The sequence below is a fragment of the Labrus mixtus genome, chromosome 23, assembly GCF_963584025.1.
Source record: "Labrus mixtus chromosome 23, fLabMix1.1, whole genome shotgun sequence".
In the NCBI taxonomy this organism is placed as follows: domain Eukaryota; kingdom Metazoa; phylum Chordata; class Actinopteri; order Labriformes; family Labridae; genus Labrus; species Labrus mixtus.
Window position 1 is genome coordinate 4705613 of NC_083634.1, and position 25459 is coordinate 4731071.

A 25459-nucleotide genomic window follows, 5' to 3' on the forward strand; every position below is an offset into this window, starting at 1 on the left:
GTAAGAGGAGGGGTGTTCTGGAGCGGTCAGGCATGCCCAACCAATCTGTTCGCCCTGTGCCGCCCCCCCACCCCCTCGTGTCACATGTGGTATCGCCAAGGTTAAACGATGGCGTGCTACGAAGAATGACAGAGAGTTTTGGGAGTGTCTGCAGAGGCGAGGGACTGTGCTCGAGCAGCAGGGAGCTCAACGATAGGGACTTGACTCCAGAGGAATGGGGGGGGGGGGGGGTCGATTGATTGATGAGCCGTGTGCACAGGGAGGCTGGGAGTGTGTTTGTGTGTGTGTCATTAAGGGGGATTTATGTGCAGGAGGGCGTGCGTGTACCTTGTTCATGCTCCGAGACATACACCTTTAGTGTTCGACATGTAGAGAGCGCCGCCTTAGACCTCACACAAGTGTTGAAATCTTAATTATTTGAGCCGCACAGTCGGCAGAATGAGTCGAAATATTCACAGGTTTCTTCTTCTTTGTTTATTTATGAGACACTTCTTGAGTTCTGACAGTTCTCTTGGTCGTACCACCTGCGTCGCAGAAAAATATGAGCGTGTTTGCAGGTCTGCGCATGCCACAAGCTGAAATCGAACACTTAGCCCGGTCTAATGGTTTTTTAATGAGTTCCTCGCCATATGCTGCTTGGATTAAACGTCCAGACTTTTCAATAAATTAGCCAGTCCATTTGTTGGACCAGACAGCTCTTCAACTGAGACAAAGAAAGAAAAGCATGAAGCCACTAAAGAGGATGGACTCGGGTGATATTCACACAGATTTAAAGATGGCAGCTGTGTAGGTGTCCAGCATTTTCCAACCAAGACCTTAAGGCCTGGAGAAAAAGTGTAGCGCCCAGCATCTTTTCTTCTGGGCTCTACACATTTTTTTGTGCAGCCGCTCTGAGCGCCCAAGTTGAAAATCTTTCACCTTTTAACGGCTTCAGAAAGGCGCTGTTGATGTCACCGGCGCTCTTTTCCAAATATATGATGTTCCTTTTATTCTTTTTGCCTACAGATCGTGTCCCACATCCTCCTCGCTCTGTGTCTGAAAAAATACAGTAAAAAGTAACAGAGCAGTGTCGGTCATACAGCTGCCGTTGTCAACAGACTGTTGTCACAGAGACACTTTTCTTCTCGGAGCACAAGCGCTTCATACAAACACTCCTGAGCGCACAGCCAGCACTTTTCTTCCCTGAAGAAACACCAGGTGGACACGGGGTCTAAGGTTGAAAACTGTTTTGAGAGATGTGTTTTCACATCACAATAAGTAGAGTTTGAAGAACAGTGTGCACTTGCTGCTCTTTCAAGCATGTACCAGAACATATGAAGGCCATTAAATAACGATAAATGTGAAAAGGCACACTCATAGAGCCAGCTTTTGGTTTGGACCATCCTTGGCTTCAGTAGAAAATAATTCTTTGAAACATAGCTGACTCTGGCCTGATTCACTAAGAATAGAGTGCAGCCGCTAAGAGCTCATGAAATGTCTGCTCCTTCTCAAAGACTGATCCACAAAGATCATAGCACTGATGATATTCAGACATAAACACCTCTACAGAGTTGACCTTCTTGTGCAGTTCAGAATCAAAATAAGAATCGGGTTTTATTGCCAAGTACATTTACACATACAAGGAATTTGTCTTGGTGTATTGGTGCTAAACAATTAACAAGGAAATAACGCAGAACAAGCAACAACTTAAATAATAGAGTATAAGAAGCTATTACATTATATAAAACATATAAAATAGAATTTAAAAATGTAAAACACAAAATGTACAAAAGGTGTTTTGTTGTTTCAGTTGTTTTGCGTCTGAATGTGCATGTAGCTGTGCTCTCATTCTGAAGGAGCTCAACATTATATCCATAGAGATGATGAGCTAGGAGGGGAGAGTGAGCTGTTTTTTCCAGACTCTAAAAAATGTGATACGAGTTTCCCCAGTCGAACTAAAGTTTCCTCCTTAAATGGAGCGAGAAAGTATTGAGCGTGTAAATTCAGCTGAGTTACAATTTAGAGCTAGCAGGCTACGAGCAGGGGATAACCACTCTTCCTGCTTTAACTTTTATTAACATTTGAGTAAGGATACCTCCAGAGAAAGACCTTTTTATATCAAACGATAACTACCTGTAAGTGGACGTACTTTGATTGAGCACATTCACCCCAAAGGGTGGATATCCATCTCCAGATGTACACATTTATCTTCCCACAAAGATGTGATAATCCCTTTTTTCACACTCTTGTTAACTCCCCTTGTATCACCAGTCTGTGGGCTTAAATGTGAACTTCACAAACAATCGTATAATCAGTTTTTTTGTAACGATTTCTGAGCACATTTATTCCCCCGAGAGCTTCTCCAGCGCAGGACTGCAGACCACATGCTGTTGGATTCTTTCGGGGTTTCCAGTGCTGTGCTCGATGACAATTATCTAATCACAGCCACATCTGTTTGTAGTCAGCGGGCTTTTAAGTTCTATCTGTAGATGTGCTGTGGCTTCATGGTGGGAGTTAAAACGAGTAAAGAGAACCACTCGGTCAATCCAAGGTCAGATCCAATGTGGGTATGTGCGGTCCATGTCTGCTGCAGCCACTCACTTCACCATCACTTGTGTTTATGTGTGTGTGCACTTTCTCCCCAGCCAGCGTGTCACCTCTGGGAGGAGAGACTCACGGCTGAATTTTAGCAGCTATGTTGCTGATGCAGCAGCTGGTTGAAATTGAATACTGGGCGAGCTTTGTAACAGGCGCTAACCTCCCCGTGTGTCTCTGAGAGGATAATCCCTCCTGGCCATTTGGATGCGAGAGCGGCTGCATGTCTGCGGGGAAGCTGTCATATCTGATAGAGTTTGGAAAATGATGTCTCCATTTTTCACATCCACTGGTTTTCTCCCATACTTTTCGTCCAAGTCCAAGTCGACGGCCTCGTCTCAGTCTGTGTCTGTGGCTTGTTTTATGGAAATGTCCTGACTGAGAATAAAATGAAGTTATTCTCACTCCCCACTTCCTACATGGCCATTAAAGGTCACTCACAGCAGGTTCATGTTTCATTTGTGGAAGTATGTCAGCATGAATCCTGAAGATTGGCCCTCATTTTTTATATTTTGGGCTCTAAATGATTAAAAGCTTTCTTGAAGATTTTGACTGTTTCAGTAGATTTCTCCAGAAGAAGTGATTTAAGTACTGATGTAGCTGAAACATTTTCTGACATTTTACCAACAGTAACCTTGTTTTCTGTCCCCCCCCCCCCCCCCCCTGTGTGTCGTTGCAGGTTACCTGTATGTCACCTGCCTGATCCAGAACTGTTCGGACAAAATGGTGACGGCTCAGTTCCTCGGCAAAATCGACCACAACTCCCTCCTGGTGCAGGACGACTACATATTTGTCAAGGTAAACATCAACACAACAGCTGAGAGGAAGAGGAAAGATCATTCCCCTTAAATGAAAACACAAGTATCTGTGTTAATGAAGCAGCTGTCAGGGGATAAAACTTGGTCCAGATGTTTTGCTCAGACATTCTTGCAGCTCCCAACTTTTCAAACTGAAAATTACACTTTTGTAATTTAAAGTATTTTAACAATAAATTGTTTCAGCTTTGAGGTTGTCTTCCGGATAACGTTTTTTTTTTTTTTTCTACCATTCAGCATTTGTGCTCTTTCTTTAGTATCGGTCGATGTATCTATTCAGTTGTTGTTGCGTTTGCAGACATAACGGAGGCCGCCGTCTCTGTCACTGATAAACTCGGCGGCTCAGATAACGCACAGCGATACGGGCCTGAAATGTAAAAGAGTTTGTATTCGGGACGTTGTGCAGAATTAATCTGGCCTTGTCTATAATGGACTTGCCATGCAGTACAGTACTGTACGCTCTGAGCAGGCCCATCGCTGCATCCTATTTGCATGTGATAACTGCAGAATGCACATCAGCTGACAGAGCAGAGAGGAATCCCTAAGGAGTGGTGGGATACAGGAAGTGTGTGTATATGAGTGTGTGTGTGTGTGTGTGTGTGTGTGAGAGGAATTAAATCCTCATTAGGAAACAATGGGCTGCTCCATTATCCTCCAGGGATAATCCTCACAGTTCGCCCAGTATGACTGACCCACTGGAAACCAACGGGGGACTGATGTGTGGACATTTTTTAAGCTCTAATTGTTTCCTCATCACTTCCCAAGCAGCAGCAGGGATCCACCTTTTATCCTTTATATTCCTGTTCATGTTAAATTCCTAGCTGATTCTTTTTCTGTCTTTCTATTGGATCCACTAATTCAGTTTATTGACTCGTTGCGTCACCTCTACAAGCCCCCTTAAAGTCGTCCTTTTGGGGATTGCTACTATTATTATTATTATTATTATTCTAAAATGATAGAGGACATTTGTAGGTTTTCTTCTTCGTCATTATATTTCCTACACGTGCAGAGTATATTGGGTAGATATTAAATCAATCTTCCAGTTTTTTTAGCCGGGGCTTTTATTAAACCAACAGATGACAGTATGGTGACATCAGCCATCTGTTCTTCTCAATCCGTCCTTGTCTGGCATCTCGGCGTGAGGTTGAAAGTTGCGAGAAAGCAATCTCCAAACCCATCAACAATCATCGTCTATCATCGTCTGATAGACGATACATGCCTCTGAGAACGCGTCCAAACATCTCAGTAATTCAGGTGATCCCGGAGGTTAGCGTGATCCAACTTCCTTTTCTGTGTGGCGTTTCATTTCTTGGTCGATAACATCCCAGGATAGCGCTCGCCCATCTGTTTCTGTGAGTCTCAGTTCAACAGTAAGTTATACAGCAGCTTCACTCTGGCTCCCCTCAGAGGTGTGAGCCCTGAAAGAATCTTGTGATTAACAAGAAATTAACATCATGATGCAGATTTTGTAAAAAGTGAAAAGTCAAGCTTTGTTGGGTTCATCCTCAAAAGAAGAAAACAACTTTTAAAATGTTTGTTGAATGGAGGTCAGATAGATCACGTCTAGAGGTGTCAAGCAGTGTTTGTGGATCAGTTGAAATGTTTGATCTTAAATGGATTGTTGGCCGCACTTTGATGAAGATATCTGAGTTTAGAGACAAATAAATCATCATCAGAATACTGCTAGTAGGAATTGTTTCTTTTTTTTCTGTCCACACCGACTGTTTTTCCTGCAAAGTCTGCTGATACCTAATTGGTCAATACAGCTCGGACTACAAATGTACTACAAACAGAAACCCTTCACATGCTGAAAATGCAGACCCATGTGTTCAAGATTTTATATTTTAATGCAGAATGTGTAAGGAAATAAAAGGAAGGAATAGTGAAAACTAAGCTAACAAACAAGCACTGAAGATTTATTTTTGTGCCTTTTGTGCCTTTGTTTTAGAGACAGGAGAGTGGACAGAGTCTGATATCAGGGACAGAGAGAGAGAGAGAGAGAGAGAGAGAGAGAGTTGGGAATGTCATGCAGTAGAGGAGCCACAGGCTGGGCCGTCCACTTCGAGGACTACAGCCTCTGTACGTGGGGTGCGCAAGCTAACCACTAGCCCACTGGCCACCCCAAAAATCCCAAACTACTTTCACCCTGGTTAGGATCCAACACAATGTTTGTGAAACAAACAATAACGAAAACCAAACACACGAAAGAAAGACTCCTCAAAGCCGCGCCACATCATCACCGTCCTGCATTCTGTGAGATAAAAAATCTTGTTTTCATCAAAGGAGTCTGCTTGTACTGAAAGACAAGGATGTTACGGCTGTTTCCGTTAGAAGTAAGGGCTTGACTCTTTGCCAAAGAAGAAGTATCTCTCTCCCTGTAATGTTGTCAGACACTTGAAATAACAGACGAACCTGTCAGTGGCAAAAACACGCACTCCAAGTGAACTTCTCTTGCTCGTCTGGTATCGCCCGGAGGAATATGTGGCTGGGCTGATCTACTGGGCTGATCTACTGGAGCAGTTCCAGAACTCTTTAAATCTACGTCGTCATCTACTCAATGCACAATGTGGAAGAAAAGGAGCAGATTCTAAATACCCAATTTCTCCTTTAAGACAGGTTTTTGCAGCGTCAGAGCTCATAACGCTGTCTCATCGAGGTACTCGCACACACACTCCGTCTCCTCCCTCAGCCGTTCTTCAGAAAGCGCTGCCTTTTGAAAACGCACTGATAGCGCTTCCTTCAGGGGATCTTACCCCTAAAAACCGACTTTCATTGTTTCATCACTTTTTCATCACTGTTCAGCATTTACAACACGCCATGCCGGTCTTCTCCTTTCAATCACAGACCGTGGTTGTAATCACAGCTCAATCCGAAACACACACACCATACCGGCTCAGATATCCGAGAGCGGATGAGGAGAAAAACCAAAAAAAAGCTCTTCCCACAAAGACAAAAATAGAAACGCTGAATAGAAAGTTTTTCACGTCAGGTTTTTCAAAGCAGCAACTCTGAAAGTTAAAGCGCCGCTCACCTCACAAAAGGCGGTGACAGGGAGTGTGTTTCAGAAGCCTTCACTCAGGATGTGACACGTTTCACTTCTTGTTTAAGCCTCTGTCAGTCACCAGGCGCTGTCTCTGTCACCCAGCTTCCTCTGCTAAAGCGACGCCTCGGCTGTTTGTGTATTCTGGTTCAGCACCCTGTGAGCGTCTCTGATCAGCTCACTCAGCAGGAGGGCAGCATGATTCAACCAAAAAGGTTCCACTTTGAGAGGTGAATGCCAAAGTCTGTGCAGCACGGGGTGTTTTTTTTCCTGTTTTTTATTTACCAGCAAAGTGTGAGTCACGAAAAGCAGATGGTGATCTCTGCTCCTCCACTGGTTGCACACGGGTCGATTGACTGCCTCATGTTTTTGGAAATACGTCTTTTTCTTGTGGACTTGTTATGTGTAGCCCTCAATATATACATTGTGGTGCCCTGTTTTTGTGGCCTCAAGCCGTTGTCCACTGTACGATTTAAAAAAAAAAAAAAGAGAGTCTTGGTAAGACGTCGGCTCACACCGTACGGCTGATTGTTTATGATGCACGACCACAGCTCTTGATTTATGTGCTCACACTGGACGACCTGACTGACCTGAGAGCTCACATTGTATGGGGTAAATCAGGACAGAGCGTTGACAATTGTCAAAAGAAAAATAGCACATACTGGGGTTGAAGTTAGATAATGTGTATTTCAGTTGTCTGTTATGCTAAGCTGTGGTTAATTCTATTTTTCATCCATTTTCCAGGTCACTACAGGGAATCGCACCAAGCACTTTGTGTCCTATCGGCGTAACGAGTTCGTCCAGATGAGGTTTCCCAAGTACGCCTTGCCAAAGGTCAGTCAGTGTTTTACAATTTTCTGTTTCAGAGGCTCGAGTGAGCTCAGAGCGCTGCGACTCTCCATCAGCTAATAACATATTAAAACACTGTTGTTGCTTTTGGTTAGAACTTTAAATATGGGGAAAATTTACAGAAAACACTCAACTTTTAAGGTTTTGTCTCTGATGTTTATGACTCCAAAACAGGTGGGAATTTTTTTTTTGATTTCGCTACCATCTTCCTGTTCTTCTTGCAAAGGATTATGGGAAATAATATACAAATGTTTTTCCTGAGGTCATTTAGGAACATGGTGCTGTTTTTTGTGTGTGAGAAAAGATTAAAGTAATCTCTGACTTCCCTTTTAAGTCAGGTGGAAACATTATTTGCATATATATTACCACATAAACTTTTTTAGGGGCTGTCAAAGATTAAACATTTTAATTGTGATTACTCGCTTAATTTCAAACGTTCTTTATGATTGATCACATTTTATTAGCATATTTGAAATTCCTTTATTTCATGTTTGAAACAAAAAATTGTTCAACTTTTATTTTGAATGTTTTTGCCTTCTTTAGCTGAGAGTACTTTATGTGTTTGAATTCAACTGTGCTGTTATTTTGAAATAAAGTAAGGCCTTCCTTTAGATGGAAGGTTAGGACAGGAAGTTAAGCACAGAAACAGGAAGTGGTCAGGGATCTCAAACTGACGTCAAACAGCCCGAAGGAAAGGTAACATAGGTCAATGTGTGATGTCATCAGGTGGATATTACTTTGGACTGGTTTGAGAGTTTGTTAAAGTGAAATGAGACATTCAAAGATGCAGCAGTGTCCTTCTTTTACATCACTGAGACTACAGGGAGACACTGAGGACCACTATCTACGGTGAGCCTGAAGAGAAAAAAACAGCATGAGATTATTCAGGATTAACTAGTGAAAGGCAGAGTTGGTAATTTCCTCCAGATCCACTTTATAAGATTTTTGTTGAAATTGTCTTTAGGTCCTGACAGAAATTAATAACTCATGTGCTCTGAAAAAGGAACGAAGAAAATCCATCATCTGTATCATCAGTTGTAAGTCTGTAAAAACTTTGACCAATGTCTGCCACGAGGTACCAATCTGATGAACCAATCACATGCCTCCCTGTCTCCCTGCTCGTTCTTTACCCCTTACGTGCACTAGCCCACACTCAAAGCGTGTCACAGATGACAGAGTTTATACTGTGAGTTTACTTACCGCTGAATGAGACATGAGATGACGTAGTTTCTACACAATGCAAGTGATGAGCTGAGGTCCACTTCTGAAGCAACGGCGCTCGTGCATGTAAGTGAGGGCCGTGGCTTTAGAGGGAGCACAGAGGGAAGGGGGTGCAGACGGAGCACTGAGGGAATGCTACTTTCTAAATCGAAAGTGACTTAGAAAAATGATCCAGCACAAACTTTTTTTGCCCTCTGAAGATAAAGTTTGTTATTCAGTTCCACTTCATTCCCTTTAAAGCCCTCTCAACACTATATTCTTCTTCTTCGTTGGTGTCAGATGTTAGTACAGCACTTATACCAGAATCAGCCCTCCGCTGTCCTGACACACGATCGCTCCCATAAAATATTCACCACTAATCATCGATCCAGACGCATCCCGTGTCACTGACAAGGCAAAGACGATAAATGCGGAACCTTTGCTGTCAGCGCTTGATGCACGGGGGGCCGTTTTAGCGCGACACCCACCCGATTGCTATTGACCCCCTCTGATTGAACGCAGTGCCCGGGGAGAGGTCCTCATGTATTTTTCAGGCTTAAACTAAGAAAAAAAACCTCTAAGACAATCACTGCCATCGACACGCTGTCAGAGGGGACTGTGTGGAGTGTGTTTTCCACCAACACACGCACACACACACACACACACACACACACACACACACACACACACACACACACACACACACACTTTAACACACACACACACACTTCAGGAAATATATAGAATTACTCCTGTTCCACTACATCCCACCACTTAGAGAGATCTTATGCCTCAATTGCTCGACTACTTCAGCTACAGCATCTCTGTGATCCTCAAGGAAGGTGAAAGTGATTGAATTACGCACACACACACACACACACACACACACACACACACACTCGTACTCTTGGTCTGCCTCCAACAGGTCGAGACAATAGGGATCGATTTGATTAGGTGTGGCAGTAAAAAAGGCGCTGGATAAATGAGTGTGTATGAGGGTGTGTGTCAGTGTGTGTTTAGTTAAAGTACGCCCTAGTTGCTCGCCCTCTCTCTCTCTCTCTCTTGTCTCCCTCTCTCTCTACATGTGTCCTCTTACTTGGGTGAGCAGATAGGTCACACGTAGCCATGCTTTTAGATTGAGGGACACAGCAGGAGGGGGCGGAGGAGGGCTGAAAAAGAGAAGGAGAGGAGGGATGGAGTGAGAGATGAAAGGGTGGAGAGTAAGCGAAAGTGTGTGTGTGTGTGTGTGTGTGTGAGAGAGAGAGAGAGAGCGAGAGAGAGAGAGAGAGAGAGAGAGAGAGAGGGGGAGTGTTTTCGGAGTGCGATGTTTTTCCTCCGTGAATAATTGAAAGGCTGGAGGATGAAAAATGCAGAGGCCATCAGAGAGAGCAGTTTGGCTCTCCTGCGAGACCTGACCCGAGTTATGGATTAACCACACACACACACATGCATACATAACACACTCACACGCACACGTCCACACACACACAGCTTGCTGAGCTGTGAAATCACAGGTAATAATTGTCCCCTTTCTGCTCTGCTTCTACCCTGTCTCTTGCTCTCTGTCACCACGTGTTTAATCACATTTTTTTAACACAATGTCGAACTCAGTGACACAGTACAACCTGCGCGTGCATGTGAGAGAGCGTCATCTCTGGTGGCACGGCAACAATGTCAACGCTCTTGGTTTTTAATGGTAGTTTCTAAAAGAGGCGATTGAGTGCTCTTGTATTAGTGTCAGGAAGTTCAGATCTTTAGTCGTTCTTTTAAAAGGCCAACAATGAGCTGTTGAGCAGTCTTCAAAATCAGTTTATTTTTTTTAAAGCGTAATTCATCCTGAATTTTGCATTTTGGTAATTTCTGTCTGCTCCTTTTAGAGCCACAATGGGCCATTATCAGAGAAGTCTGGGCAGGAGCAGGGGGCAAAGGATCAGAAAATGTTTGGTACTTAGTATTAGCTTGGTTAGCAAACAAAGACTGCACAAAACATGGACATAGTCTCAGTGACATCACCCATTGGTTTTTGGAGCACAGTTTTGATGCCCAATTATGGTAGTGGCCATGTTGGAAATGCAGTCACAAGCAAACGGTCAACCATAGACACAGGCAAACTAGTGGCGCTTAGGCAAGACTTACGCTTCCTGACAAACAGCTACAACACACCAGCTTGCAGTCAGATCGGTCACTTCCATAATTATGCATTAAAAAGTTATGCAGCTAAATTGGTGACAAGGATTCTCCAAACATGTAGTCAACCTATCCACTAAGTGAGTCTTGATTACTCAGCTGGGGATTGTTTCCGCAGACTACTTATATTCTTTGACATGTAAGTGCAGAAAGTGTTGATTAGAGTAATATGAACTATGTATGGAAGACGGTATCATGAGCATAAAAAGTCAGTTACAGGTAAGCATTATTAAAACGTCTAAAGGCCCTGACACACCAAAGGAGATTGTCGGGCAGTCGTCCCCCTAGTTTTTGCGGCTCCGTCGCTATACTAGTCGGCCCCCATTTTGGCTGATTCAACATATTGAATCGGCGTGGGCGGTTGGTAAGAGGGATCGCTCTGATTGGCTGTTCAGAGGTTTCATTTCTCTCCAGCTCTCACAGGTTCAGTAAAGCCCCTTGAGCATGCCACTGTAGTCTCCATGATTTCACCCATTAGTGCGGTTTCTCCTTATTTGTCTCCTCCTCCTCTTCTTTTCTTTTTCCACTAAAAGACCAAGGGCTGACAACACCAACGGCATTTTCAACTTTTTATCAGACATTATTCTCCATTAGTATGCTACCTATAATACGAGTGGTGAGCAACACAGTGTGAAAATGGTCTTCTCGTATCATAACAACGGACTACCACTGCCTGCTGGCATGGAGAGTTATTTTGCGGTGTGTTCAAGTGCAACTTTTTTGCCAAGACATGAGGTGGCGTGAGGCGACGCCACAGTCTGCTTTTGTCGCCACTAGTTCGTTGCTGTCTGCTTGGTGTGTCAGGGCCTTAAGATGCACAGGCTTAACGAGGACTGGTATCACAAAGAGAAGGTGAAAACTTTCCAGGAAGCAGTGCAAAACCAAACACAGAGAGCTAATGGAGGTTCAGACAAAAAGGAAAAATCGTGATTTTCAAAAGTAAGAGACTAGATATTTAAGAAAGCTTAACGGAGAGGGAAGCCACCAAAGTCTCCTTTAAAGGTGAAGCGTGTGGTCTAACTGTATCAAAGACCTTTTCTTAACAGAATTCAGTGTGAATAATGTCCAGGGGGCACGATGATGATTTCATGATTAATGGGATCTGTTAGAGTGTGAAAAGAGATGAGCTCAACGCTGCCGAGAGAGAGGAGAGCACAGTGAAGAGGCCATTATGTCACAGCTGACTGCGGAGGGAAATCTGGCATCAGATGTTGTCCGTCGTTTTAATGGAATGAGGAAGACACTTCTCATATCATTATGTACCAAGTCTGAGTGATGTTGCAATAAGGAGCGCGTAATGAAGGAGTGTAATGTGTCCAAAATAAACTTGTAATGACTGCATATGAGTTTCCGTCAGAGGTGTGAGAAATCACACAAGTATGGGACTTAAATCAAACACTTGTGTTTAGCAAACGTTTAGCGATATACCATTTACAGGATGTGGACGGAGACACTAGGGGGTCAACCATTGGTCTGTAGACTGTCTTTTTGGAGCCTAAACTTTGAAAAATGAAATATAGCTCATGCAATTTTATTGTAGGGGAATGACTTGAGATTGAGAGTGAAGTCAAACTCCCTCTGGGTTTGTTGTTCTGAGCTCTGTGTTTACAGCCCTCGCACAGAGGACTCGTTCCTGAGATGCAGCTTGTTTATGTTTCACTCAGAGGCTCACACATGCTTCATACGTCGGGATATCGGTAGCCTAGTGGTTAGTGCATGTGCCCAATGTAAGGAGGCATTGGTCTTTCAAGAGGGCGGCCCAGGTTCAAATCTGGATCATTTCCTGCATGTCATTCTGCACTCTCTCTCTCCCCTATTTCTGACTTTATCCACTGTCCTCACTCTTAAAATGAAGGTATAAAAAGCCCTTTAACTGTAAGCCCTGCTCACGTGGGGGTGTGGCCCCGCCTTGCAACCTCAGGCACGCTGTTGGTAGAGGCATAATGAGGGAGTGTCGTCACCAGGGTACAACTGAAGGAGAACCAACACACTTTCCAAACTGAAGAAAAGATTTTCTTTGGTGCTAAAAAAACAAATGGATAAAAACCGAATCAACTTTGAGATGTGGATCGTTACTTGACTTGATCGCAGAATCCTGTTTACAAACGTTTATCAGCACTCGTCTCACAGACACTTTCTGGTGAAACAGGAAGGGAGGGGGGAGCTGAGGGATGATGTAGGAGGTGTGTCCCATGAGAGAATTTGTTTTGGTCTGACAATCTTCCCTGAAAGTCAAAAAGTCTCACTGTGATGATCCACTACAAACCTGTTGATTTGTTATGGTTATTGAGGTCTTACCCGTTACAATGTGGTCGGACTTGGTGGCTTTTTCTCTTGAACTCTGATGGGGGTCAAGAGGTCATCCTGTGGAAAACAACCTCTGGTTCATGCAAATAGGGTATGTAGACATTTAGCATTCACCCCAATACTTGACATAACATTTTAATTCTTACAAAGCACATTTCATTTTGCCCTCAGTAAGTGAAGGTACATTAAAAAGTAACATAAGATGTCAGAGAACATATTTCAGAGTGCTCCAACATCTGTTTCACATTCTCACTTCACCTTCACCTCCGCCCGTCTGCACCTCCTGCGTCTCGTTCCTTTTGGCTTTCATCCTTCAGCGTGGGGTTTTTGTGGCTGTGTGTACATTACAGCTGACTAATCACGACACTTATTTTTACTCAGCACTTCAAAATATTCTCACGCCTTTGAGGATGTGCATGTAACGTCCCCGCACAGAGAAAGCTTCCATTCATGTGTAAATTAATAATAATCTTCACCCTCTCATTATTTCTTTCTGTCTCTACCTTTCTTGTGTTATTCACGACATGATGAGTTCAGTGAAGGGGAAGTTTTTGTTGCTGAGAGGAGGTTGTTTTTGCTTCCAGTGGCTCGTGCAGCGTCTCAGACCCTCTGTGATATTTTACCCCCTTTGTCTTTTGGATGAGTGTGGCCCTGCTGGTCCTGACAGAGATGGATGTAGAGTGTTTGTTTCAGAGGGCGCTCAGTGATGCAGCAACAACAGGAGGGACACTGGTAGAGGAATCCTGCGTTTTCATGTCAGGAAGGTAAAGGACATTTCACTTGAAAAGACAAAGGTGGCCTTTTGCAAACACAATAGGCAGAGGAAGATATTTCCAATGACAATTTGTCTTGTTCTTGCCCTTATTGTCCAACATTTGGCTTCTTTAGACATGGTGAAATGTAAACGCCCTACTCAAAAGCCACTGACTCCAATCATATAACAGAGAATACAGGTACACAGGTACATGCATTACCGCTTGACACTCTTTGTAATCCATATAGCGTCCTCTGCTGATGAAAGAGAACTGCTAGTGTCATACAACGATTTTTTTTTGCTTTTTGACTGGTGAATAAATCAAGTAATATCGGCACATATCTCTGTGATGAAATACAATACGATAGTTACTGGATATGCTAATATCAGCCGAGATTATCAACTGGTCAATTAATCAGACGGGATCTAAAGAAGAGGGACCCCTTTGATCCAAGGAGTCAGGATGATGCTAACACAAGGTTGAGTTTTGGGTGGTTCACTGGGTAAAATGTTAGAACAAGCTAGATTCTGCAGTTGAGCTTTACAGATATACGAAAGGTTCCCTAATCGTATTACAGTAAAGGATAAAAGATCCCCCAGATTACCATTAGCAAAGTAACACTCTTTTACCTTTGAGGCGCCAGATAGCCTAGCCTGTAGTGTTAAAGTCAAACGCCACCTGTACAGGAGCTATAGTCCTCCTCACAGCGGCAGTGGGTTCTAATCCAAACTGGACCATTTACCCGTCAAAACTAAAAGTTTGATGCATGTATACCCACGTCTTAACAAGATCCCCTTATGTAGCTGGGGACGTTGGAATCCCCAGTCAGATTTTAGTCTGATAAAATAAATGTAAACATTGCTATAGTGAGGATATCTGGATCAAAGGTGATCTAGTCAATCTGGTGTTTGAATAAACCGGCATCAGAGTCAAATTAATTTACAGATTAGATGCTGAGCTTTTTGCACAAATTACAGAGTTTCACACAATCAACAAGCAGCCACACATACAAATGATAAATTAAACAGCAAATGTTTGTCCTGATCTCCCACAAACACAACAGGGAGAACATCTGCAGCCAGATGTGTCCGACTCCAAGTCATTTCACATCCTCTTAAAAGCGTCCAATGAGAGCAGCTCGTTAAGTTTCAGCTGTTTTTGTGACTCATTCCAAGTAACGGCAGCAGCAAACTTAAAGCGCTCAGTTCTGTCGGTCCTGGGATTGAAGATTAAGTCCGGATACTCTTCTGACTGATGGAGGTCTGAAGGATGTAGACCTGAGGTAGACTTGTAGGAGCTAGATCTCGTCATGCACCTTTAGTAGTTTGTGACAGAAAACCCGACTCTGCGTCTGCTCATCTACGTCAGTGAAAGATGAGATGTGGAAATCCAGTTAGACTTTATTCTGCAGCTGCAGTTTCTTATTTTGCAGACATTTTTATGCATGTTTGGCTTCTCACATCAGTTTGTTGAGCAGTTGAAGAAAGACTCAAACTCTGTTTGAAGTTTGGTCTGTTTTTTATAATTCATTACTCCGGCCCTTTCTTGCGATCCGAACACTATAACACCAGTTTCTGCTTGTTGAACACATTTGTTGAAAGTTTAAAAAGTTCCTTGAATTCAATATTGATATCAATCCTTCAGAACATTTGTGCAGTTTTCAGACTTTGGCTTTTTGAAGACTTTTATTTATTTTACAGTCTGACGATCCGCCTCAGTCTAGCACACACACACAAACACACACAGACACACACACACACACACACACACACACACACACACACACACACACACACACACACACACACACACACACACACACACACACACACACACACACACACACACAGTGTTACACATCTATTGAACAGAACACGCTGCAGCTCACAAAAGCAAAACTCTTTGAATCATTTCAACCAAATCCATCCAGTTAAGTTTGTGTTCTTATACGTCAGATCACTGAGTGCACAGGAAAGCGTCTTTCAGCTGCCATTCATCATAATCCTCTTCACTGCTGGATTCAGAGACTTCAAACTGAAGAGAGGAACATTCAAACCTGCCGCTCAGCCGCAGGTTGATCTGAAAATGTAAGGTGCAAACTGCAGGAAAAAAGAGCTGTGGAGTCATAGAAGCAGCATAATGAAATATAAATCAGATACATAAAGGGTCATAGGTAGTCAAATATTCAGTTATCCCCTTGTGGTAATGACATTATGTTTACACTTACAGTAGGTAAACAAACTATAAGGCCAAAAACGTCTTGGCCAAAAAGTTGCACTAGAACACACCGCAAAGACTTCAGCCGACGGCCAACCACCACGTACGTTCTGCACATGCATGAGAGGAAATAACTCTCCCGTCCAGCAGACGCCGGTAGTCCGTTGGTATGATACGAGAAGACCATTTTCACACCGCTGTCGCTCAACACTCGTGTTATAGGTACTTCTATGGATGGAAACATCCCGGACCTAAACCCCCAGCCAGAGGTGCTGCCTGTCAATAGGTGATTGCTTGGGGCCCCAGGAAGGTAGGGGGGCCCCCACAGCAGTGGCTTAAAATGTGCAAATTTCACAATGACAGTAGGAAACCTCCCTAAGGGGGCTCCACCTGACAGCACTCACTCTCCTTGCCATACCAATCCTTGCATAAATGATTGTGGTGAAAACCAAAGTTTATCAATGAACGTCAACAAAGAAAAATGGAAGAGGAATGATCCGTCTGTAGGAGGGGAAAAAGAAAAGAGGAAGAGGAGTAAGGATCAGGACACTGGCAGACATGATGGTGATGGTTGGAGTGGCCCTTAATTGCTTTTGGACTCGAGCCCCGACAGACTCTAAAATCCCCACTGCTTTAAACCATCATTGGGCTCCTGATCCACTAGTCTCACCAGTCCATGCTCTGTCCGTGGTGTCAGAGTGAATCCATTGGCCATGTGTACAGCTCCCTTCCCTTTTTGTACTTGTAGCTTAATTGCCCTCTTGGCAATGGATGCACAGCTTGTTGGCTGACTCAGAAACATTTATGAATATGAAAATCAGTGCACAGTTTTCAATAATGTTATGACTCTTAGCCGTGGCCATAAATCTAAGCGTAATTGAGCGCTAGTGTTTTTTTTCTAAGCGAGATGGCAGGGCATCAGTGATTAGAGACACACCTTGGCGGGCACTTTCCCCCTGCACTCTGATGGCTTTATCTCCAAATGTTATGTTAATGTAATCACTAACACTGAGAAAGTGCTGAGTCGCTCTCTGCGCCGTCGTTACAGTCTTTCAGGAGTGATGAAGTCATTTGCATCGGAGGCTCACAGGGTTTGACAAGAACAGCTAACAAGTTTCCTAAGCTGCCAAAGCCACTTTTTGCATGGATAAAGTGTTCCCTTATCTCCTGCAGTTTGAGGCTGGGTCTCTGTATTTCTGCTTTTATCCGATTATGCCGTCAGACCTTACAACAAGTCAAACTTTTCTGTGAATCTGCAGCTTGTACTGCTTCAGCTTTTCTTTTCACTTGCAGCTTTTATTTACCTCGACCATTCACGCCAACGTTTTAATCCCTCTAGGGAGAATTCATCTGAAGCTGCTTGTATGAAACACATTCGAAATAATTTAGTTTCTGTACCCTTTTCAATGATATTTATCTCTTGTATCAACCTAAAATGATCCCCAACCTTCTCTTGTCTTCCGTCCAGTTTAATCTCCAAATCATGTATTTGTAAATGACTGACTGTCCCATTTTTGTCTCCTTCGTCTCTGTCCTCCTTCCATCTCTTCCCCAGGATGTTCAGATAGTGAGTACAGACGAGAACCAGGTCTTCCTCGCCCTCCAGGAGTGGTACCAATCGGACACTTATAACCTGTACCAGTCGGACCCTCAGGGAGTCTACTACTCCATCGTCCTGGAAAATGTCCGCAGCACCAAGCAGCCTGAGGAGAACACCCTCATCGACATACTTGAGGTGAGACTTAGACGAAGGAAGCAGGAGAGACGTTGGACATTTAGTGTTTACTCCTTCAAGATTCAAACAGGCTCTAAATGTACGCTCTGTCTCCTCTAAGTCCTTAAAACTATAAACACTATAGACCAAAAGAGAACTAAAAACATAACCATAAGAATACACACAATGAGTGAAGAACACAAGGGAAGGAAAATACAAAGTAAAACAGTACATGGGCAAGGGCAACACATTTTTGACTAGACATAAGACAAATAAGATTTGAGTTTTTACAGTGTAAAAAGAAACACTATCAAAACAAGTGGATAGCTTGTTGTTATGGGTTTCTAAGCCCTGATTGGACTGTCACTGTGACAGTGACTGTTTAGCTTACAGTTCATTATAGAGAAGACTCATGGAGATAGCTGCCTCTCACATCACTCTGTATGTTATTGCAGTAAAGCGATTGTTCATCTTGTTGTCATCTGGGAGTGTTTTGGCAAGGTTTCTAGATAAATGGACGCAGACACCATGAAACAAGTAGAGGAAAAGGAAAGAGAGAGGAAATATGGGAGGAAAAGGAAGAGGTGTTGGACCATGGAGGCAGAGGCCGTCACTGCAGAACTCATTTCCTCCTCCTCCTCCTCCTCCTCCTCCTCTTTCATCCCTCGCTCGGGGCTGCACTCTCATCACACGCTGTAGATAGAGATAGAGAGGGGTACAGCATGCAGGGATGGATAAAGTCTTCAGGCAGAAAAAGTAGTGTCAAAAAGAAGAGAGGGTTCAGCACTGAGCAGAAGAAGTGCAGATAGAAAGGAGGAGAAGCCAGACGTCCAGAGAGAATACAAGCAGGGTCGTGTACTTTGATTTCAACAATTACCTTGTTTCCATCTATAAACATCGGCGCTAAATTATAGATAGCACAGGGAGCTGGGGGAGTGTGTGGATGGAGACATGTCTGACACACCACCTCGCTCTGTTCTAATGTCTGTGTGCACCGTCTCCATCGTCGTCGTCTTCTCCGGTTGAACGTTCCAGCTTCAGAGCCCGTAGCGATCATACTCGACGCTGCAGGAAACATGCAGCATGTATTGATTTCAGTGAATTAAACTTTTACAAGCCTGTAGTTTCTGTGTCAGTGGTTTAAAGGAACACACGACAGGGCTGACAGTTAAGTGAACAGCCTTTTATGTTCTGGTTCATATTCTGAAAAATTACAATGCCAAGGTGTTGTGACTGGATCTAAAGGAGAGGAGGGACTTTAAAGGTGACATATTCTCCTCCTCTTCAACCAGAGCTCCCAAAGACATGTGTGTGAAGTTTCTTGTTCTAAATCCACTCTGATCCTGTATTTGATCATGTCTATAAACCCCTCTATTTCAGCCCTGCTCAGAACAGGCTGTTTCTGTGTCTGTACCTTTAAATATGTAAATGAGCTGTGTCTGACCACGGCAGTGTCACCCACCTGGGGGAGGGGTTACTGCCCTTTGTGATGTCATGAAGGGAAAATCTCCAAACGGCCTGTTTGAGAACACATTTTCTGAAAAGTGGAGCAGGCAAAAGACGGAGAGGATGGACTTTTCTCATCATTAGGGGGTTTGTAGACAGACTAGAAACACATACTAGAGTTAGAGGAACATGGTGAAGTGGATTTTACAGAATATGTGACCTTTATCAGATCAGTAATATAATGCATCTTTTGTTCATGTCAATACATGAAAGCTCTTATAAACACTAAATGACTTTAACCTGTTAAAAAAGATTCAGATGTCTTTAATCAGAGTTCATTCTCACTGCGGTAACTCTACTTTGTCTCCCAGGTTCGTGGAATCAAAGGAGTCTTCCTGGCCAATCAAAAGATCGACAGCAAAGTAACGACTCTCATCACCTACAACAAAGGAAGAGACTGGGAATTCTTAGCCCCGCCCACCACTGACATGAACGGGAAACCGGTCAGCTGCAAAGCGGTAAGCACTAACTATCGGCAGAAATTGGATGTGTTTTGAGCATGTGACTACATGGCTCCATGCACGCTTATGCACGTACAACAACCGCTTCTTGCTTTTCATCATAGACAATCAGTTTAGCTTAGATTGAATGATTTTCTAACTGTTTAACATTATAACTTTTTTGCGGGACTGTTTCATTCAGTTAGGGAGTGTAAACAATGTGTTTGCTATTGTAACTTTGGGCTAAGTTAGCCTGCTTGTGAATGTGTAAAGAGTTTTAGGTAACGCTAACATTAGTGCGTATGGCGTAATTTAGCATCTGAGTATTGTAATGTACAGTACAGTACAGTAAAGTCAGCAGACACCGTTTGTTTGACATTTAGCAGACAGGGCAACAATTGGGTAGTGATGGGGTGGCCTTAATCCATGTCAGTTTTTGTCCATGATGGATGGAAAGAAATGTTTGTGTAGCGTGCATAAATCCCATTTTGGGAGGATTTTCAGGACTGACTGTCGACCAAAATCTTGCTTTTTTGATTATGATAAGGCTAAGAGCAGTGCATAGTTTTGAATAATAAGGGGTGTGGCTAATTTCACTGACAGGTGGGCAACCAAGATTAATTTGGCCCACCTCAACTCTCTGCCTCTTTGCCTGTTTCTCAATTAGATTAAAGTAAGTCGGAGAAAGCATTTCCAATATGGCCGCCAAAGTTGTTTGGCTTCATAAAACATCTTCAGAAACAAATGGGTGTGCCACTGAGACTACGTCCATGTATTATTCACAACATGTCAGGGAAGCCGAGGGGGAAGGTCTTACAATTTGGCATAAATGTCTACTCACACTCGTTTTCCATGTACAATCATGTTATATTTTCTATTTCACAAACGGATGTGAAACGAGGTCAAAATACAAACTGTTCAAAACTTTTTTATTGATGAACTCTTGCAGTCATTTAAAGTGAAATACCAAAGCTGCAAACACAATTACAAGGCAACGTGTTCAAACTTTGTATCTGCAGACGCAATCTTTTACCAGCAACAATCCCTCAAATTTGGGGAACCTGTCCAATGGGTTGTTCAGAAAAGGAACACAAAGTTAAAGGATGAGGGATGAGTGTTGTACTTTGAGGAATGTGTGCGAGACGCCTGCTTAGCTCTTCCATTCGTCTTGTCAAAAGTTGCCACTGCGGGTCGAGACGGCGAAAGAAGAGAAATGAATCAGCCTCAGTCTGATATCCATACATCACCCGGCACAGGGAGAGAGAGAGAGAGAGAGTCTGATCCTTTATTTGAACCATCACTCCTGACAGCTGACGGGTTTGAAGGGAGACACGGCCATCAGCTCGAAACTTGTTTACCAACGCTGATACACACACGGCTGTTTTTCTCTCTCATATTGACCTCCTCATTCGTACCTCAACATAACTACCTAAGAGAGAAGCTCATCTCACCTGGATTCACCTCTATCACTCAGAGAGAGACAGCTTTGTTTCAAACACAGAGCTGCAGGTCACACAGGTAGAAGGAGGCAGATACTAGATGTGCTTTCTAATGTGTCAGGCTCAACACTGTCAGCTGTATCTGTTCATGCTCCTCAACACCTGACAGAGAGCAGCGGAGGGATGACCTCCTGAGTGCACAGAAGCATTTCATCGTACTGAGCGTAGGAAGCCTGTTGCAGATTAATGATTTCATAAAGTGCTGCATAAATCAGACCAGCAGGTGGCTTTCATTTAGAAAGAATCAACATGGCTGTGAAGAAATTAGGTTTAATCAGAGGCCGTTCATCCGTCAGCAAAGACATGAACTTTAATATCACTGGATCAGTTAATTCTGTTAATAAGGTGAGTTGCTGGTCTATTGGGTGATGTTTGTGTTTTAAACGCTGCAGTATAGTTGCACAAAAAATACATCAAAGGCAGTTGAAATCAGTTGCAATCAACTTGCGTGCTCAGCACATAGACTATAGACTATAAATATTACTGGATGAAGCCTGAGTGACGTCACCCGTCTGTTCCTGCAGGGGGCGCTGGAGTTCCATTAATGGCGGTCTCCATGCTGGAAATGCTGTCTCAGTCTAACTTTCAGTCAACCTAACGACAGGCTGAGAGCTGGAGCTGAGGCGGGTTTTAAACCTCCTGACAAACCGTTACATCGCGCCCGACAATCAATAATGTCAGCTACACACCTTATTGTGAATAACTCTTATCCTTCATCAAATCAAAACGGATGAGTCATAAAAAAATTCAACCCCTGTACAGTTCTTACCGATCCATTCATGAGCTAATCAGACCTATTTGTTTTTTTGAACCAGGCTGTAAACATGTTCATGTCTGCTGTAAAAACAGGCTTTTTAGAATGGGTGTGTATGTGACTTCTGGTGCTTCTGCAGCCAGCCTCTAGTGGACACTCGAGGAACTGCAGGATTTTGCGCTTCTGTATCGTCTTCATTTTTCAACACTGGAGGTTGCCGCTTTGTTCAGCGATGTATAATAACTGCCTTTGTCCGTGGAGTCTGGTGGCTTTGATCAGAGTGATGTATCATCTGTTTATAGTATTTTATTAAAAAGACGTTTTCTCTGCATTAAAATGATCACGCTCTGTTGGGATCTTTTCTATAATGATATCAGACACTTTAAATCCAAATCTGGAGCTATCAGTGATAACTGTTGTACCTATTAATCATACAGACCCCAAAATATGTTAAACCAGGGTCCAGCTCTACAATGAGTGTAATTCAAAAGGGTTTTTATGACAGGAAGTGAAGTATTATGCTTTGCAGAATACTTCATTTTCTTCAGCCAAGCCTATGCCAAGCTTAGATCAAGATCTTCTTCTCGTCTCTTTCAGTCCAGTTTTATTCTTCCATTTGAAATGAAGTAGCTGCCGTTAGAGACACTTCCTCGTGTTACATTTGATTAACAGCACTGAATCCCATTACTGAGCTGTATTTGCAGCAGGATTATCAAGTTTCTGTGTGGTGAGACTCATTAAACATGACAGAGTGGGTGCCTTAAGTTCAGCTACCATCCCTATGAAGCGATACTCAAACTTAAACTTTCTTCAAACATCCTCTCAGACGGTGGATCAGTGTGCAGACGGTGGGACAAAGACACTCTAATCCTCACATTCCTTTCCCCCTTCATGTTCCCGCTCTGCAGCCCGACTGTCACCTCCACCTCCACCTGCGCTGGGCCGACAACCCCTACGTGTCGGGGACGGTCCACACCAAAGACTCTGCTCCGGGTCTCATCATGGGTGCTGGTGAGTCTGTGTGACCTTCTCTCCACCTGACATTTATGAAGCAGACACTGTGTGCATGGGCTGCTCGCACAAACAAGAATAAACTTTTAGACTTTAATGCACCTACCGTCAAAACTTCCAATTAAAGGCAGGGTTGGTAATTTCCTCCAGATCCATTTGTTAAGATTTTGATTGAAATTGTCTTTAGGTCCTGACAGAAATTAATCACTCATGTACTCTGAAAAAGGAATGAAGCAGTTGTAAGTCTGTAAAAACTTTGACCAATGTCTGCCACGAGGTACCAATCTGATGAACCAATCACACGCCTCCCTGTCTCCCTGCTCGCTCTCTACCTCTTGTGTTCACTAGCCCAGACTCAAAGCGCGTCACAGATGACAGAGTTTATACTGTGAGTTTACTTACTCACTTAAGGTTCAAAGCAACCAAAACATTTAGATTATTTTTTCCTTTTTAGTATAAATCTAGGTCCTGTATTCACTATATACACTTTAAATTAACACTTGAGGAGGTTCATCATTGAAATTAGTCACTTTTTTTTGGATAGAAAGGTTAAAATCATTGTTTGTAACGACATACAAGAGGCCGTATAAGCTGATGATAGTGTATGTGAAAGTGTTGGTGTGTAATCTGCACGTGTGTTCTTTTATATGTAAGCCTGACTGTGTGTGTGTGTCTGACTGTGTGTGTGTGTCTCACATGTGGTTTGGTTTTTGGGTCTCCTCTACAATAACTCTCCGTTATATGCAAAATGTTCGTATGAGCGAGCTAAACAAGTGGCCCTCCTCCAGAGACAGTCCTCCATTTACCCCCCAGAAGAGCTCTGACAGGAGTGTTCGCTGTGTCTGTGTGCTGCTGGAGTATAAAAACCACATCTCTTCATGCCTGAGCACTCAGACACACAGAGGAATCCACTGAACCAACAGTGATTTTACTTATTGAATACTTCACCGTGTTTGTTTGTGAGCAGGGAGATATCGAGGTCATGCTTTTCATGCCTCTGTGGAAGCATGTTTCTGCTCGGAGAAAGACAGAAAAAAAGAAAACTGAGAAATGTCAGGAGACATCAGGGCAAGAATAAATAACACATACTCAAAAATAACGTTTCTGTTAAAGGTAAATTAAACCAAAATTATACGTTGTTATTAAAGAGGCTACAACCTTCTGAGGTCTGAAATGACATCATGCTTATTTTGCTTCAGGCATTATAAATGTGTCACTAAAAGCCTGTGAGAGGGGGCGGAGTTTGAAACCTTTGTGTCTTTAAACAGAAAGAGTTGAGTCAAATGCTGCCTTCATGTGCTCCTTGGGAATATTTTGTTTGTTATTTTTTTGAGATATGAGCACATGAACGCCTCTGCAAAGTCGTAATTACCAGTGGCGATTCTAGAGTATGTTGGGGCCTATAGCAAAATCAATTGGGGGGCCCTCCAACCAGCGTTCATCACCATCATTCCTGCCAGTGTCCCAATGCTTAACCCTCATACTATTTTATCCTGTAGGCCTATATTTTTTGGATTCCTATAGACAGATTAATTTTTCTTTGTTGACTTCCATTGACGAACTTTGGTTTTCACAGCAATCATGCACCCAACGATTAGCAGGGCAACAAGAGTGCTGTCAGATGGGGCCTCCTTAGGGAGGTTTCCTACTGTCATTGCAACATTTCCACATTTTGGGTGGCTGCTTTGGTTTAAGTTTGTGAGCCCTCTGGGGCCCCTTATAGGTCTGGGGCCCCAAGCAGTTGCCTGCCTTGCCTGTTGACAAGCAGCGCCTCTGGTAATTACGAGTGGGAAATTTTGATGATACCAGAGTTGCCGAGTTGTGATGTTTGCTCAACGTTTCAGGGCATCAAAAAATGGCAGCAATATTAAAAACAGTGTGAACAACTGACAGTCAGGCTTCTGCATGTTTCTAATAAGTTCCATGAGCAGAAACGTGCTCAAACTAGGATCAATATTGGAGATGCTTCTGAAAAATGGAGAGAGGTTAGAACACAGAAAGGTTTACAGACCCATGCAGAGCTGGATAAACACTGAAGCTTCAGTGTCCACCACATGGAAACCTGCGTGAGCCTCGACTCTAGAGAGGAGGGGGGGAGACAGCTCTCTAATGGTTTAAATGTGGACTGCAGTACCTATTTTAAACACTAGGTGTCAGAGTTACATATTGCTCATTTAAACTCGTTGTCATAGACTTTACTTCTTTACTGTTTCAGGCTCCAAAAAAGTCCTCTGTTAGATGTGATATTGTGGTAGTGATGAGGGAGAGGGGAAGAAAGTAAAGTGATAAAGAATTAAAGGAGCAAATTCCTGAACCTGCTGAACTTCTCTGTGTTCACTTCTCTACTCTCCAGTCTCCTCACATCTGTCGTCTCTGAGCCCTTCCTTCTCTTTGAATCTGTTCTTGTTGTTATTGTTTGTTCACGCCTCACAAGAGCCTCCCTGCCTGATGAAACTTTTAACTCCTCGCCTGTACTTCAGGTAACCTTGGCTCCAAGCTGGTCGAGTATAAGGAAGAGATGTACGTCACCTCGGACTGCGGGAAGACGTGGAAACAGGTACATCATGTGGTCCATGTGCTTCTTCTTAAAA

At 43.3% G+C, this 25459-nt stretch overlaps 1 protein-coding gene across 3 annotated transcripts in view; it reads left to right on the top strand.

Moving 5' to 3' along the window:
• Positions 1–25459, top strand: part of sorcs2 (sortilin-related VPS10 domain containing receptor 2) — a 305919-nt gene that overhangs the window by 244892 nt on the left and 35568 nt on the right. For all 3 annotated transcript variants that reach the window (XM_061030706.1, XM_061030707.1, XM_061030708.1), the window contains exons 7-12: positions 3254–3372; positions 7174–7263; positions 17500–17679; positions 19476–19622; positions 22766–22868; positions 25349–25425. In XM_061030706.1, the coding sequence (XP_060886689.1) occupies positions 3254–3372; positions 7174–7263; positions 17500–17679; positions 19476–19622; positions 22766–22868; positions 25349–25425 (716 nt within the window). The remainder of the gene's footprint in view (positions 1–3253; positions 3373–7173; positions 7264–17499; positions 17680–19475; positions 19623–22765; positions 22869–25348; positions 25426–25459) is intronic.